Genomic DNA, 14,915 nt, shown 5'->3' with positions numbered 1-14,915 from the left:
CAAACTTACAATTACACTGCCTTTTGGCAGCCCTAGGCAACTTTTGAGCTATTGGTGAGCCATGCCAAATAACGGTGGAACCCTTCTCTGCGGTACGTGGCAGCACCCTCACTGAAGCTCGGCTCGCCTAGACACTGATGCCACACTTCCCTCTGGTGCATACCAATCAGTATGGAACTGCCCGTGCCAAGTGCAGCCAGCACCGACCTGCGGTGAGCACCGTGAAGGTCTCCTGCGAGACAACCCCGTCCAGCTCCGAGACGGGCTGGGCGGACTCTGAGCGGCGGAAGCGGCTGCTGGTGCCGGTGGCTGCCGACGGAGGGGGCCCCGTGACGGAGGACACGCCCACCAGCCGGGGGGAGGAGAAGAGCGAGCAGTCCAGCAGCCAGCCGGGCAGCTGCTTCAGGACACGCTCCGCGTCCCCTGCGAGGACAAGGGGCCACTGTGCGCACCTCCTCACAAGCTTGCTTGTTCAAAGTTTGTGCAAAAATTCCAACAAGAGATTACTTTCACCAGAATGAAGGTCTGGCTTGTCTTCATCACTCCTTCAAGTTAATCCCAGCTCAGGTCAAGCAGAGTAAGACCGTTTAAACACAAGAAAAATGTCTCCAAAGTACTTCCCATCTGCTTATACTGGCTGAACAACACTACAAGAAACGGCTAGCACAACACAAAAAAAAGTGGCTACAAAATAAAACACAACTGGAATGGTTAAAGGTACACTAAACGCTGAATTAAATTCTGTTTTAACTGAAAGATCATATGTTTCGTAGCTCTCTTGACTTCTGTTCGACAAGCAACGATGCAACTTTTGCTGGGAAATAAGCAAACAAAGCCGGCATTTTTCTCACCCACTCCCCTTTTATTTTTTCGCGATGTAGCCATTACATCACAAAGTAGGAGCGAGGCACTGATGCGGTCTAGAGTGTAAACGGTTGGCGCCAGGCGCTCTCCCGCCAGCAACGGCATCTTTTAAGCCTTCAAGCCATGGCCAACCCTGACAATTTTTCTATGGCCATGGAGGCTGGCCTGGGTTGTTATGATTCATCCCTGAAGGAAGTAGAAGTGCCCTTAAGTGCTTGAACGGCTGGTGTCCCCACCTACACCGGCCACACAGACCCCATCGAGCCAACCACGAGAAAAGTCCCCTCCGAAGCGACAGGCGCCCTTTCAAATATCATGCAAGCGCAACTGCATGGCTAGCCCCATTCAGGCAGGCGCCTTCACCCCACCTCGTCTGGCAATCACAACCATCTCATATTTTCTTTTGCATGAACCTAGCCCCGTGGCCTACCCATAACAACAAGGGTAGAGTGAAGCACACTATACAGACTATCAACAGCGGCTCGCGGCGAATGGAAGAGCACAAGATCGGATTGGTCGGCTAACCATCTACAGTAAGTACCCTGTACCTTTCACAGGCGATTAGGCTCAAACTGATAGCAACATCCATGTGTGTAGAATGGGAGAATAACGTCCAGCAGTGAATCGTGTTTTTTTCACCGCTTCCTGATGGGGATATTGCTTACAGAAGCTTGGGTTTTCGCTGTTAGGTCATTGACTGTGCTAATTGCGCATCAATGCTTTTCCAAAATGAAACTGAAAGCATGCATGATGGCGGACTGAAGAGAAGCAGCCTGCCTTGAAATGCGTAAAAGCTGCAGTCTGTGTTTTTAAAATAAGATGAGTTCACAGAAAGTTTTGATTTACACTTATTTCACCTGCTCAACAACTTGGGAACTGTTTATTTCAGGAAAACATCTACAGATGCTCCTCCAGTGAGCTCTCGCCAGTTACAACTTTTGCGATGTCACAAACCGCAGTACCCAAATGCGTGCGGGGCATCTACATGTTTTCATGTTTCTGGCATTTTCTGCCTTGTTAAAAAACTGCTAGTTGTGAGAATGGTGTGTTAAGATCCTCAGCACCATAATCCATCAATACAGGGCAACTTGTTTCCACCCTTTACTGTCCCTTTAAAGGGGCCATGCAGACAAAACACAAGTTTGGTTCATTAGAAAGATTGCCTCACTAGAATCATGCTGACACCACTTTTAACATAAACTTTCTCAAATAAGCTAGACAGTTGGGAAAAAAGGGAATGGCCATGCGACCCACTAGCTCATTTACCACAACAGAACCATGTGATGGCATATGCAGCAGCTCTGTGATTGGCTGAGGCCGATAAAAGCAAACACAAGTTAGCAGGGCTTGCAAGTTTGCCAAATGAGCTATTTGGGCTTAAATTAAGGGTACATTATTTTTTCTATAGCAGTAAGAGTGGTGGGGTAAACATTGGAATTCATGAAAGTGCTTGTAAACATAGAAGTATCGATGTGTACTGCTGTTGGTACTGTGCGCACTTGTTTTAGCTGCACAGCACTCTGGTGCTTTGGGGTTATCTCAGACGATACTGGCCGATTCGTGTAAGTGATGGTGTCTTAGGTAACATCACGTTTCACAAAACAATTATTTTCTACCTTAAAGAAAACAAGCCATGTAAAATTAGTCAAATCAAAGCAAAGGCAGAAAATGGCCCTTCGTGGCATGGTGGCGCCATCTAGGTTGACTAACGGTAAACGAGGCTCTCCAATTGGTTGGAGAGCGGGTCTTGTGATGCCATTGCAAACGTCGTGAAAACACAAGATTTTGCGGGGGAATCAAAATTTTAACTCGAAGTGATAATTTCTCAGTGAATAAAGCATCGCTTGCTACCGGACAAGCGCTGGGGGCACCATAAAATACAAAATCTTTTGAATAAAACAAACTTGTATTTTGTCTGCATGGCCCCTTTAAGCATTGACAGTTTCCTTGCACATACCGTATTTTCCGGTGTATAAGTCGCGGTTTTTTTCTGAAATTTTCGTTGGTGCATCTTATCCACCGGTGCGACTTATGTATGGAATAAATCTGGTTCGCGACAGCCACGCGTGGTCAGCGCACGTTGAGACACAGCTCTATGGTGTAAATCAATCCCAAGTCCACCGGTACGCCAGTTCTCACAGCCCATATGTCGCTTCCGGATATTGCACCAAAGAATTTGCAGCTTTTTCTAGTCAAAAAGAATGATAATGGCCTGTGACAACCACGTGTCACTTTAGGCCATGCACAGTAACTACAGTTCAGAATAAATTCAAAGTAACCTCAAACTGGGTTGCAAAAACAAAATGCAGCTCATGAATTATTACAGACAGTTACTCTGAAGGAGGTAAACGTGCTGCTAATTTTTAAAATGACAGCTTGGAGATAAGTTTTGATTTTCGTGCCGCTTCCCGTCGCGTCACTTCCATCCGCCATGACACCTTTATTGCGCTGATTTACGACAGCACACAAGAGACGCACGACGTTTGGAGAGGTGGCCAAATGGGTCTCCGACTCTTGGGACTCCATTTCTACAAAAACAGTTGTAGCCGAGTTGATAAAGGCCGGAGTAATCCGGTCCGCGAGTGGTAACGATGTTGGCGAAGAAGACATCAGAAAGCCGGAGGACGACAGTGATGCACCGGTGGAACTCCCACTGAAGATACTGAATTATTTGTTAGCGAGTCTGAGGAAAAAGAGTTCAATGGTTTTGCCTAAACGCCGTCCGTAAGTACATGCCATCTGTGTGTATCCATAAACCATTTTTGAGAAGCTAGTTATATCCAGACTTTGGATGTTATATGCCCATGTCTAGCCCTGCTTACAGGGGGATACGTTAATAGGCAGCCGCCGCCGCAACCATGTACCTTCACTGCACTTTCTAACGATCTTATTCACTATGAGTTTACCTAATTAACAAGTGCGTCTTATATACCGGTGCGTCTTATACAACGGTGCGACTTATATATGGTTTTTTTTTTCAGAAAACTCATTTTGAGGGGGGGTGCGACTTATACAAAGGTGCGACTTATAGACCGGAAAATACGGTACATAGACAAAATTTCTCTCCTCCATGAATCCACAATGATGTATCGATCATGAGAGGCAAACTGACTGTCGTAGGCCCACTGAGAAAAAAGGGCAGTCTCTTTTAGGCAATGTTCATGCAGCGTTCTGGCCGAAGGGCGAGGCGTGCTGCAGCCACTGTGCTGCAGAGGCTCTTTCTCTCCCGTGCCTTGCACGGCACGGAGGTGTGCACTGCAGCCGACTGGCCCCCGTGCACTGCGGGAGGGGGCACTCACCCCGGGAGAGCAGGTGCGGCTGGGCCTCGGCCACCCGCGTCAGGTACAGCAGGATCTCGCGCTTGACGGGGGCCCCCACCCCCGTGTCCTCCAGGGCACTGCATGGTGATATGACCGTGGTGATAACACTGCCCCACAAAACTGGCCCAACAATGCAGTGCAGTGTGAAGAGGAGATGGTGGAAGGCAGTGTGTGGCAGACTTCTTTCACACACCGCGTAGCCTTGTGTGCCATACTGGCTGTACCAGGCTGATCACGCGGGCTGGGAGGAGAGAGCGTCCACACACGAGGCAGGAGAGGAGACCACACACTTCCCTCGCGCTACATCAGCTGGTACTGGGGCACACGCCATTTCCCTTCCACAATCTTGTGTGTGAACACTTCCAGCCGTTAGGTGTTTCAGGTTAAAGACAAACAGTATGGTTTTCCACATTCTTGAACTCCCAGTGCAACAAACAAGGACGCTGGCAAGACAAGGCACACTGCAGTGCCTGCGCTGGAAATTCAAGAATATGGGAAACCACCTGGCCTAAGCACCAACGTGGATGGTTTACTGTGTTGTGCCCGTTCAGTGCTAACACAAGGAGAGTCATGATTCACATCAAATGTGACTGGCAGCAGAAGTGAAAGCATCAGCAAGTGCATGACTAGAATTGAGAATGCTCGCCAATATGAGATGCAGGTTAGAGCAGTGCAGGATCACTCAGACCAGGAGAGCAAAGCACCGCTTCGGCAGCCCTGCCCCAGTGGCATGCAGCCCACCTGAGAAGCTTCTCCAGCAGGCCCCGGAAGTGGGGGCTGTCTGTGCCCTGCAAAGGAGGAGGACCCAGCTCACCACCACGTCCACAAATGCTGCCACAAGAGAAGGCTCCCTCCCAACAGTGCCTGCAATGCAGTCGCCTGCACAATAGTGTGCCCATCTCCTGAGAGGCTGACGTACAGACGCACCTGTACAGCACACAATGGCCTCCCACCTCAACAGTGGCCCAATCCAGGCTTCCCACAGTTTCAGGCAGCGCATCTATCGTGGCAACTGCAAAAAGCAACGTTAACACCAAGCAGGCAATAATGCGGCCAAGCCTTGAAATGCTCAACGCGATGGGAAATTAGTTTTAACCCCACGGGGACCAACACTACAGAATAGTACACAAGTCCAGCACCGAGTTTTTAAGTGCAATGCACTTCTTAAGCGACCCTGAACCTGCGTCCACCGGCGATGTCCGCATAGCATACCCACGTGGGGGATTGGCCAGGAATCTCCTCGTCTACCTTGGCAACGGGGGGAGATGGGCGCGCGCTGCCTGGCCGCTGACATGGCACATACCCACGTGGGGGATTGGCCAGGAATCTCCTCGTCTACCTTGGCAACGGGGGGAGATGGGCGCGCGCTGCCTGGCCGCTGACATGGCACATACCCACGTGGGAGATTGGCCAGGAATCGGGCGTGAGAAGGGCTAATGCACCCGCTTAAAGGAGTACTGACACGAAATTTCAAAGCTGAGATCCGCTCTAGCAATCAAGTACAACAACAACACAAATAGGTGTCTGTGAATAAATGCATCTTTCTTTCTTTGTAGTTGTGTGTGTGTGTGTGATCTCTCTTTCGCGAACATTACCGAACCGCGCAAATTCAACTCCTGCATTCGCACTTTCACATTCTTCCCCTCGGGAAAATGCGGGGAAATTTTTGTTTCCCCCCGGTTACAAGTAAAACTGACAAATCAGTGTTAACTTCGCTGTTGAAGGAACTCATGAGGATACAGACTGTAATGGAATGCTTGCCCCAAAATATGCACTGTTCGCACAGGTGGGATTTATAAGGACCTTGCAAGCCATCCTCACACGAGAAGGGCAAGATGCAATAAGGGAACTTCTTTTTTTCCCAAAAGGCACGAGGAAAGGGTGCTGGGAGGATTACAGCAGGCTCAAGGTAACGCCCGCAACTTGCTGGAGGGCCTCAAATGCCTACAGAATACATTATTGGTGCCAACGTAGTATCACGCACAAATGAAACCTGACTGTAAAAATATAATTCAGAATACACAAAGTTTAAAAAGGTGGATAGGTTGTATTCACTGGCATGGCAAGCATGCTGGCAACCATGTGTGCGTGCCCCCATGCCGGAGCCTGCACGTCCACGTTGCTAAGGCGACGAAGTGTGCACAGGCCATGCGCAGAGCTTGTGCAGGCAGCAGTAGCAGCAGCATTGTGTCCCATCGAGCTCAAATGCACTATGTCAACGCCAACTACTGTTTCGCATTGTGTGCTACAGCCTACCTGTCGCAAGACACGAGTGAAGTCACCAGCACAGATCAGCTCATTGCCAGCTGCCATGGTATCAGCCATAAATTGCTAAACTCTTGGCGAGTGCCTTCTCCTTTGGTTGCTTGCTGGTAGATGTCACTAGTCCCCCATCTAACAATGCACGCACTGCCACACTACTGTCGTATCTCAATCAGCATTTGCGTGAACACTCGCTCTTTTTGGAAGCATTATTTGGCTTTTGTACAAAACGAATCTGCCGTGGGCAAGCTGTGGGCACACCTGTGTTGATATCCGTGGTCACAGGCAACTGCGCTGCATTAGGTTCTTTTAAGGACGGTCACAGGAGTACCCGGGAGCTGCGTGTCACGAATTTAATCTAAGAGCGAGCTGTGTTCCAGAACTCTCTCGCGATAGCCGAGTGCAGCCAGTTTATGTGCATTTCTTGCGATGTCGCTGCAGGTGCCACAAGACATTGGCGGTTGGCCACGCAACATTTTGTGTGTCGTGCCGCTTTCTTTCACAAGCTCTGCTCCATTCCCCAGTGGTGATGCGGAGTTCCCAAGTGAAAGTAGAGCAACACCACGCAATGTCACTACGATCGTTCCAATCTGTTGACGCAATAGCTGACCACTGGGTGGTAACGGCACAGAAGGTGGACACCACGGCCTGTTTTTTGTCCTGCGAGATGAGCAGACAAAGTGAGCACCGTCATGGCAGTTTTCAGTGTTGCTGCCAAGAGAAGTTGTGTGAATACCACCTATATAGGGGGGCCACGAGAGCATTTTATCATTTTTACTCCGCCACACAACGACGCTGGAGAAATAACTGAGGCAGGACCCCGCAAACCACGTCATGTCAGCAGCCCTTTCTTTTCAACACACACACTCCACGATGACAATGAGAGCACATACGGCCGACCATAAGAGCAGATGAAGAAGAGGCTGCATGACTTCATCGTCTCCTTGCAAAAGACACTACTTCAATAGAACGAAAGTGTGCACAAATGTGGCGAGCTTCCCACTTCCCTGTTTATAATGCCCGATGTGTGCCTGGCCACGCAAGCTAAGGAACCTGAAACAGTGAAACAGGGGCCCAGCCTGCCCCTCCAACCCATCAGCAGCAGCAGCAGCAGCAGCAGCAATGTGAGAACACACCTGGGCGAGCAGAGCCGGCAGGAAGAGCGCCAGCTGCTGGGGGGGCAGGGGCAGCAGCATCTCCTCCAGGCCGTACTGGGGGCACAGGGCCTCCAGCACGGACAGGGCCAGGTGGCGCCGGCCGGGGGGCGCCCGCTCGTCCAGCACCGCCACCAGCAGGCTGCTCACGGCCGCCTCCTGCTGGGGGATCCTGGAAACCCAGGGGGGGGAGGGCCACTTGCAGTGCCCACTGGCTCGCATTTGCCATTCGGCACATTTAACAGCCAGCAAGCTGTACTCGCAACTAACGAAATATTTTTGCGAGTGTGTACATCTAGGAACACTCGGACATAATGAAGGGCAAGTATTCCCAGACACAATAACTCATGGCATTCCTACGGCCATTCCATGTTTTCACATTAAATGATGCTGCACACCGCGCCACACCAGACGATGCTCTTCAGATCATAGCTACAACTAGCAGCACGACAGCGAGGGTGGCAATTCAGTCAGATAAAAAAAAAAAAAAAAAAGTTGTGGGGCACTTAAGATTTTTTGTATGATGTCAATATGCATTACAGCCACTTTTTGATGAGTTGCAATAGCATATGTGTGGGTGGGTGTATTGATGCCGCTGTGATGGGAGTCTCGGTGAATTGGGCATGGGCCTCTGGTGCCTGCTGCACTGGTTAAACCCCCGAGTGGGTATGCCAGCATCGGGGGTCGGTTATATTAGTGTCACAGCCAAACAGGGAGCTGTGAATGGGCCGTGAGCTTCCTGCACGAGATTCTGTTCCCCTGTGGGTACTTCCTGCACACACCCAGTGCCACCCACTGACTTGCTTGGGACACTGCTTCTGTTCTTGTGAGCAACCGCTTAAAGAGCTCCTCAGTAGCCTAATGGGTAGAACCATCGGCTTTAGAATGAACGGCTTGGGTTCAAGTCCAAGAAGTGCAAATATTTTTTGCAAGGCCCGTTATTTTTTCTTTTACTACAAATTGCTCTCTTATTTAGTTCAATTCTGCATATTCTTTTGCTAAACAAGGGTGACTTGGTATCCTGTATGTTGGCTTAGGGGTGGGGCACAGCACACCAACATGTTTAGTTAGCGTTCTGCATCACACCAGAAGTGCCTGGCTTGTACCTGTCTCAGAACGGAATATCGCACCTCTTACAGCAGCTGACATCGTCACTGACCAATCCCCTTCAAAATACTGTGTGAATTGTGGCCGCAGCTAAATGAAAATTGGGGTCCGTACAGATGTGATCCACTGACGGTTGCTGTCATCGTCACAGGCCAATCACACTGAGAGGGTATGTTGGACAGTGTTGCCACCACTGGGCGTCAGATATCCACTAAAAAGCCACAAGAAATCCACCAGATACCGCTAGATTCTAAAACATATCCGCTAAATTTTTCGCTAGGACCTATTTTATTAGAAACACAGTGCAATTTCGTATGATAAATACTTTTATCATTCTTAGAATCTCCTCAAAACTGCGAGAGCTGAAATAACATATAAAAGAGTATTCCAAGGAGTCTAACTAGAACACTTGAAGCTTCAGTGCGGCGGTGGTCGTCATTTGTCAACCTCATCACAGATGAGGCTAAAAGTTATATATGTTCACACTGATGAAAAAAACTCACAGGTCAACAAAAAACACATCGAGGTCTTCGTCGCCACTGTCGTCGTCTGATATCATCTCTACAGGAACTTGTTCAGGTACTTGTTCAGAGACCAGAAAGGGTGCTTGGTTGCACATACGTTGCAGATGTCCCGAAGGCACTAAGAACTGCCGCGGGAAGTTCGTAATCAAAAAAACGTTTCTGGTGTCACTTCAGCCCCGCTCGTACGACGAAGATGGTGTTTCTAGTTTCAGGCTTCATCTTGTTCCGCAGCTTGGAGTTTAGTATTTTAAGCTGACTAACCGTCCTCTCTACTTCGGCATTTGAATACGGCAGCACGAGCATCGACATGGCAAATCTGGCCAGCTCGGCGAACAGGTTTTGGCCGCAGGCGTCCTTACAGGAGTGAACTTCACACCAGAACGACTGAGTGGATGATATTTGCCTCCATTCAGGAGGGTGATTTTGCTCCACTGGTTTTAAATTTTTTCTATTGTCTCAGGGGGCACTGCCATTGCTTCCAGCAGAGGAATCAATGGCTCCTTCACGATGCACAAAGCGTTTTCGATCGATAAGGGTGATGTTTCCTGGAGAACTGTGATCTTGTAGGGAAGTCGCTGTCTGATTTGATCTACTAGCATGGTAATAAACCTTATGCAGCTTTCTCGCATCACAGCTTCATCTGCGACAGAGAACCCGTCGGTGTTCTGAGCTTTCACGTTGTTAACGTACGTCTCAAACACGTAGCCCAGATATGGCTTGGGGTTGAAGTGGTCCTCAAGTCTGCACGTCAGAACGTCAATCTGCTCTGTCGGAATTATGACTTTTTTTTAACCAAGCTTGAAAGCAACGTCATAAGGTCTTTCTTGCAGGGCGATTTTGAATCGGTGCACTGCGTGAGGTATCCACCAGAAATCCGCTATGTAAGAAAATGGCCCGCCAAAAAATCCACTAGCCGCTAGACTAATTTTTTCCCCGTCAGAACAAAGTGAAATCCGCCAGATTTAGCGGAAAATCCGCTAAATTGGCACCACTGATGTTGGACTTGGTAAAAGAACAACAAACACGGCCAGAGAAACCACTGCAGCTATGTCCCAAGGTAATGCCAGCCATGCTGCTTGTTGCAAACTACGAGGAAAAGGAGGCGACTGAAAACGTGAGACGAAGATGTGGGGTCACGCTGACCACCACCGGCTTGTGAACATTCCAAGATTTTTTCATTCTCTTTCTCTCAATGCTTAATGCTTGTTTCTAAAATAAACCGGGTCACATTATAACCTTTACAGGCAGCCTCCTGGTCAATACCCCGCGTGGGTATGTGCCACAATCCGGGTTTACCAATCAACCAACCAGCCGCGGCTTGTGGGTTGCACAGATGGATGGGTTTTGTTGCTGAACCAGCCGCGAGCTCTAAACTGCTGCTGTCATCGTGACTGGCCAATCCACCTGTCTGGCTGTGTGGTGAGGCCGTCGCAGCAAATGAGGAGCGCACTCACACGAACCGATGCACGGCACCTTCGGATTTCAAGTAAATTGGCACACCAACCATCATTCAAACGATGCGGCAACGATGACGCATTTAGTTTTTTTTTTTTGCTAAGGTGACCTGACACCATCGAAGCTGGTGACACCAAAAAGGCCTACTTCAGTGGAACCTCTTAAAAACTGAATCAACGCAACACGCGCAAATTAACGGGAGGCGCGTAGTAATTACGCCGAACCATGCAAGTGTCAGCGCGCCTCAACTGGACTCACAGCTCGGGATCGCAGTCCAGCACAGCGGCGTGCAGCTGCTGAAGAACATCCTTGGTGAGCTGCTTGGGAAGGTTGTCGAGCAGCTCGTTGAGGTTCAACTTCTTGTGGCTTCGCACGGAGATCAGGTCGTCGGCAAAGCTCGCTGCCATCTCCACCCTGCTCGCATGCTTTCCCAGTCAGCTGATCCCACTCACGGACAGATGCGGAGGCTATGGTCCCTAGACGGAGACTATCGAAGAGACGCTGGCTACCATAAAGTTTCTACCTAGGGACATCGTCTGGCATCGTTAAAATTCTCTCTCTTTCTCCCCTGCATGATTGCATTAACCAAGCCTTATTATTTCTCATTTTTTACCAGAAGCCGAACTAATCAATTTCACTTGCTAGCAGAGTTAAAACAAACTATATTATAGCTTTTAACTGTTGGCTTTTTGCATAGAGTTTTGTGAATCATGTACAGTGTGTTGCGACGATAACTGGAACACTTTAAAAATTTTTCCTGAGCGATCCGCCGCTCTGTTCACGCTCAAACTTCACACAAAGGTCGCATTTTGTGGTCTATTTTGTTTGACACCGGGAACAACAACGGTAGTTACCTGTTTATTCTGAAAATAAATGAAAACGATTTTCGCCTATGGGAAAATGGCGGCGATTTGGACGTGCGAGCCGGGTTTTCTGATCGTCTGTTAGCTCATTTCTAGGTGCATTTTCTGATCGCCTGCTGCACCATTTGGCTCCGTACGTGAATCCCAAACATGCGTTTCACTCAGGTGGTTCCGTCGTTCCAACATCAACTTGCGCTGGCTCGCACGTCCAAACAGGGGGGTAAAGCGAGCTCCGAGACCGTACGAATCGTGGGCGCTGACATGATACAATTTTCATGGTTGCCAGATCAATTGTATTCAGTCTTCTAAAAAGTTGTTCCGTAATTATTTGACTAAAACAAAAAACTGAAGCAAAATAGTTACAAATAATCGCTTCAGTAATTAAAACTAGCCTTATAAAAAACTTCTAGTGTAACTAATCTCTTATTAGCGGAGAAAGAGTAAGTGTGTAGTTCAGTTTTGGTTTCGATTTTCTTTAAGTGTGCTAGGAAGTGGCGAGGCCCTTGCGCCTGACTGCGTAGTGTGTGTGCAGTCTTCAGCTCAGATCTGCATGCGTGCAAAACGTGTACAACTGGTACAACTTGGATGCACGCGCTGAGCAAGTGCCTCCCCGGGCGCTTGCGAGGCTGTCATTCTTTCTTCACGTTAAGCACCCTATCTATCGACGCCGGAACAGCGATTCTGATCTGACCTTGACTACCGCAAGTTCACTACAGGCTACGGAGTGGCAGCCGGCGATCGTTCCCGTTGGAAGAGAAATAAAAGGAGCTTTTATAATCGTTCAGTTCCAGTTGTTTTATTCATGGAACTTCTTACAGCTCTTCGTGCTTCGAACTTTCGCGCAAACGTTCGTGAAGGTAGAACGAAAAAATAGGTAACAAAATGCGGTTTCTTTTTTAATCAGTCAATGTTCTCTCCTCACGCGCTCTGTGCGGTAAATTAATGCCCATTCAAGACTGCGCATTCAGCCCCGCAAACTTTCCCTTTGAAGTGGTGGAAAGCAGCTAGAACTTGAGGAATACAGACAGAAAAGAAAACGGGACACGCCGCGGACTGTATTTCGCATACTCCCTTGGCATGCATTCTTCCACTCCATTGGCCTGCGATCGACCGCGCTCTTTCGTTCCTGTGCTTCAAAGCGCCGCGACTCACCGGCAATATCAGCGTTGGCCCATGCGATGTCTTTTTCGTGTGTCCATAAAGGTTTTACATTGAGCTAAAGCCACAGTCAGTTCACTACACTTCGTTTGAAAAGCATTGAGCGACTCGCAAAAGTCACAGAATGGCAGATAAAGCGGCACAGCGCAAAATGCACGGAGATCATACGGAGATTCATTTCTGTGCACCCAGTACGGATCAGCTGACTCCTTGGCGTCCTCGCGCATGCGATCAGTCGCATTCGAGCTTGCGCGCAAGTGTTGCGTGAGCGTTGCCACATCTTGCTCAAATAGTATCAGTACATACAAGTCGCACGTACGCTAAACCAAAAACACGTCGGTTACCTACCCACAGGAGATAAACTACGCAATGCTGTTGACGCCGCCTACACAAAATCCGCCTGGCCGGCCTGGCCATAGACCTGTGCGCCGGTCAGAAATCGCCGGCGGCGGCGCGCCGGTGTTCGCACCCCCGGCGGCGGCGTGTAAACGGCGCGGGGGTCCCCGGATCGGCGGCGGCGCGGCGCGGAATAGCGGGTGGTGGTGGTGGGGGTGGAGGAGGATGAGAGAGAGAGAGAGAGAGAGAGAGAGAGAGAGAGAGAGAGAGAGAGAGAGAGAGAGAGAGAGAGAGAGAGAGAGAGAGAGAGAGAGAGAGAGAGAGAGAGAGAGGAATTTGGGGGAAAAGAAAATATGCAAAAACCGTGGGCGATCCGGACATGTGTAGGACAATTCGGCGCAGCACGTCTCGGTGCGGACATTTCGGTGCACGGGATGTCCCGGACATTTCTTAAAACATTTTAGCTTTAATACTTTAGTTTCGTCAGATGGTATAATTTTACGTTCGAGAGGATTAGCGCCTAAAACCGAATTTCGAAATTAAATGTTAAAAATTAACGTTGTTAATTTACTTCCCTTCTACCTTTTTTTATTTCAGCATTTATGTTAACAACTCTAATATTTTAATTCAAGTGTTACCGAAAGGCTTTGATTTCACTTCACCCACCGCTGCAAGACGCTGCTGCTTTTAGTCCCTTCCTATCTTCCCCCCCCCCCCCCCCCCCCTTCCCCGTCCGCCAAACCACCGCGAAAAAAAAAAAGAAAGGAAACGAGCTAGTTTAACACCCATTTTAATAATTAATAATTTTCTCTATCTATTTATTCTTGCAGTCAGTGCTGGTTCTACTCAAAAACTAGCCATTGATCGCACTTACGGTGGAGTGGCTAAACGGGTGGGGGTGGGGAGGGCTAAGTGGCTAAGTGCTTATACCAGCCCCCTTGGTAGAGAGAGGGGGGTGTCACTTGTGCTTCTTCAAAGTGTAAACTGGGCATCGAAAACGTGAATACGACTGTCGCGGCTCTCGCAAAACCAGCCTATTCAAAATTTTCCCCCTCTTACAATGGAAGAAAAGGAGGAATGTCTGCCATAATATATGCGCGACTTGAAGAGGTAAATGCAGGTGGGGCGACTGAAAGAAAAGACAGCGATTCCTGGAGAGGGGCGCCTTCCGTGTGGCCGCGACGCGCGGAAGAATGCAGCCAACGAGCTTGTTCCTCGATGGGGGCGACAGGCGCCAATGATCCTGGTCATTGTGTCCTCAGTGGCTTTTCGGGTGGCTTTTTGTTGTGCACTACACAGGCCGTGTGAGCTCACGCCGAATGTATCGCTTTTTCTTGCATCAATGCGGTGACTCTTTGGAGAAGGTGATGGCCGCTTTGCCTGTAAGATTTCCACGGGAAATTGGACATAACATTACTGAAAAAGAAATCTGGGGAGGTTAAAACTTACAGACAGACGGAAGGGGAGGGGGGGGGGGGCTGGGAGAATTAAAAGGAAATGAAAGTAAGCATGTAAAGGTAAAACGGAGGATGGTTTGACGGAACAGAATTGAAGGTATTAGTACGCACAACCTTTACGCGCTTGATCAGCATTGATGAGATATAGAACCTGCAGCTGTTTTCAAAAGGCCCATTTTTCCTCCGCGACAATATCCTAAACTCGTTAGTAAAAAAAAAAAAAAAAGCTGGCGAGAACAGTGTCTCCAAATTCATTTAAACACGACAGCGCAGAAATAACGCGTAGCGCAGCGCAGAAATAAACTCTTCATAAGATTGTCTGCATGTTTAGGGGCAACCGAATGTTTGTAAAGTTTTGAATTGTGAGAGTGTGCATTTTATTTAGATAAAAATTACATAAAGAATGCGTTAGCCA

The 14,915-nt window shown here is 48.8% G+C and overlaps 1 protein-coding gene across 4 annotated transcripts in view; it reads right to left on the bottom strand.

Annotated features, from left to right (window-relative positions):
• LOC144137778 (AP-5 complex subunit zeta-1-like) overlaps positions 1 to 11,197 on the bottom strand; it is a 55,108-nt gene extending 43,911 nt beyond the window's left edge. The window contains exons 1-5 of one of the 4 annotated variants that reach the window (XM_077669754.1): positions 10,945 to 11,197; positions 7,583 to 7,772; positions 4,926 to 4,972; positions 4,164 to 4,261; positions 208 to 423 (exon numbers count right to left, since the gene is read on the bottom strand). In XM_077669754.1, coding sequence (XP_077525880.1) covers positions 208 to 423; positions 4,164 to 4,261; positions 4,926 to 4,972; positions 7,583 to 7,772; positions 10,945 to 11,093 — 700 coding nt within the window. In that variant the 5' untranslated portion in view covers positions 11,094 to 11,197. The remainder of the gene's footprint in view (positions 1 to 207; positions 424 to 4,163; positions 4,262 to 4,925; positions 4,973 to 7,582; positions 7,773 to 10,944) is intronic. The other 3 variants (XM_077669753.1, XM_077669751.1, XM_077669752.1) reach the window with 3 other exon arrangements.
• Positions 11,198 to 14,915: the final 3,718 nt, after the last annotated feature.

Source organism: Haemaphysalis longicornis, unplaced genomic scaffold (assembly GCF_048455015.1).
Source record: "Haemaphysalis longicornis isolate Haplotype H1 unplaced genomic scaffold, Haemaphysalis longicornis Haplotype H1 scaffold_5, whole genome shotgun sequence".
In the NCBI taxonomy this organism is placed as follows: Eukaryota; Metazoa; Arthropoda; class Arachnida; order Ixodida; family Ixodidae; genus Haemaphysalis; species Haemaphysalis longicornis.
This window is presented reverse-complemented; position numbering and strand designations above follow the sequence as displayed.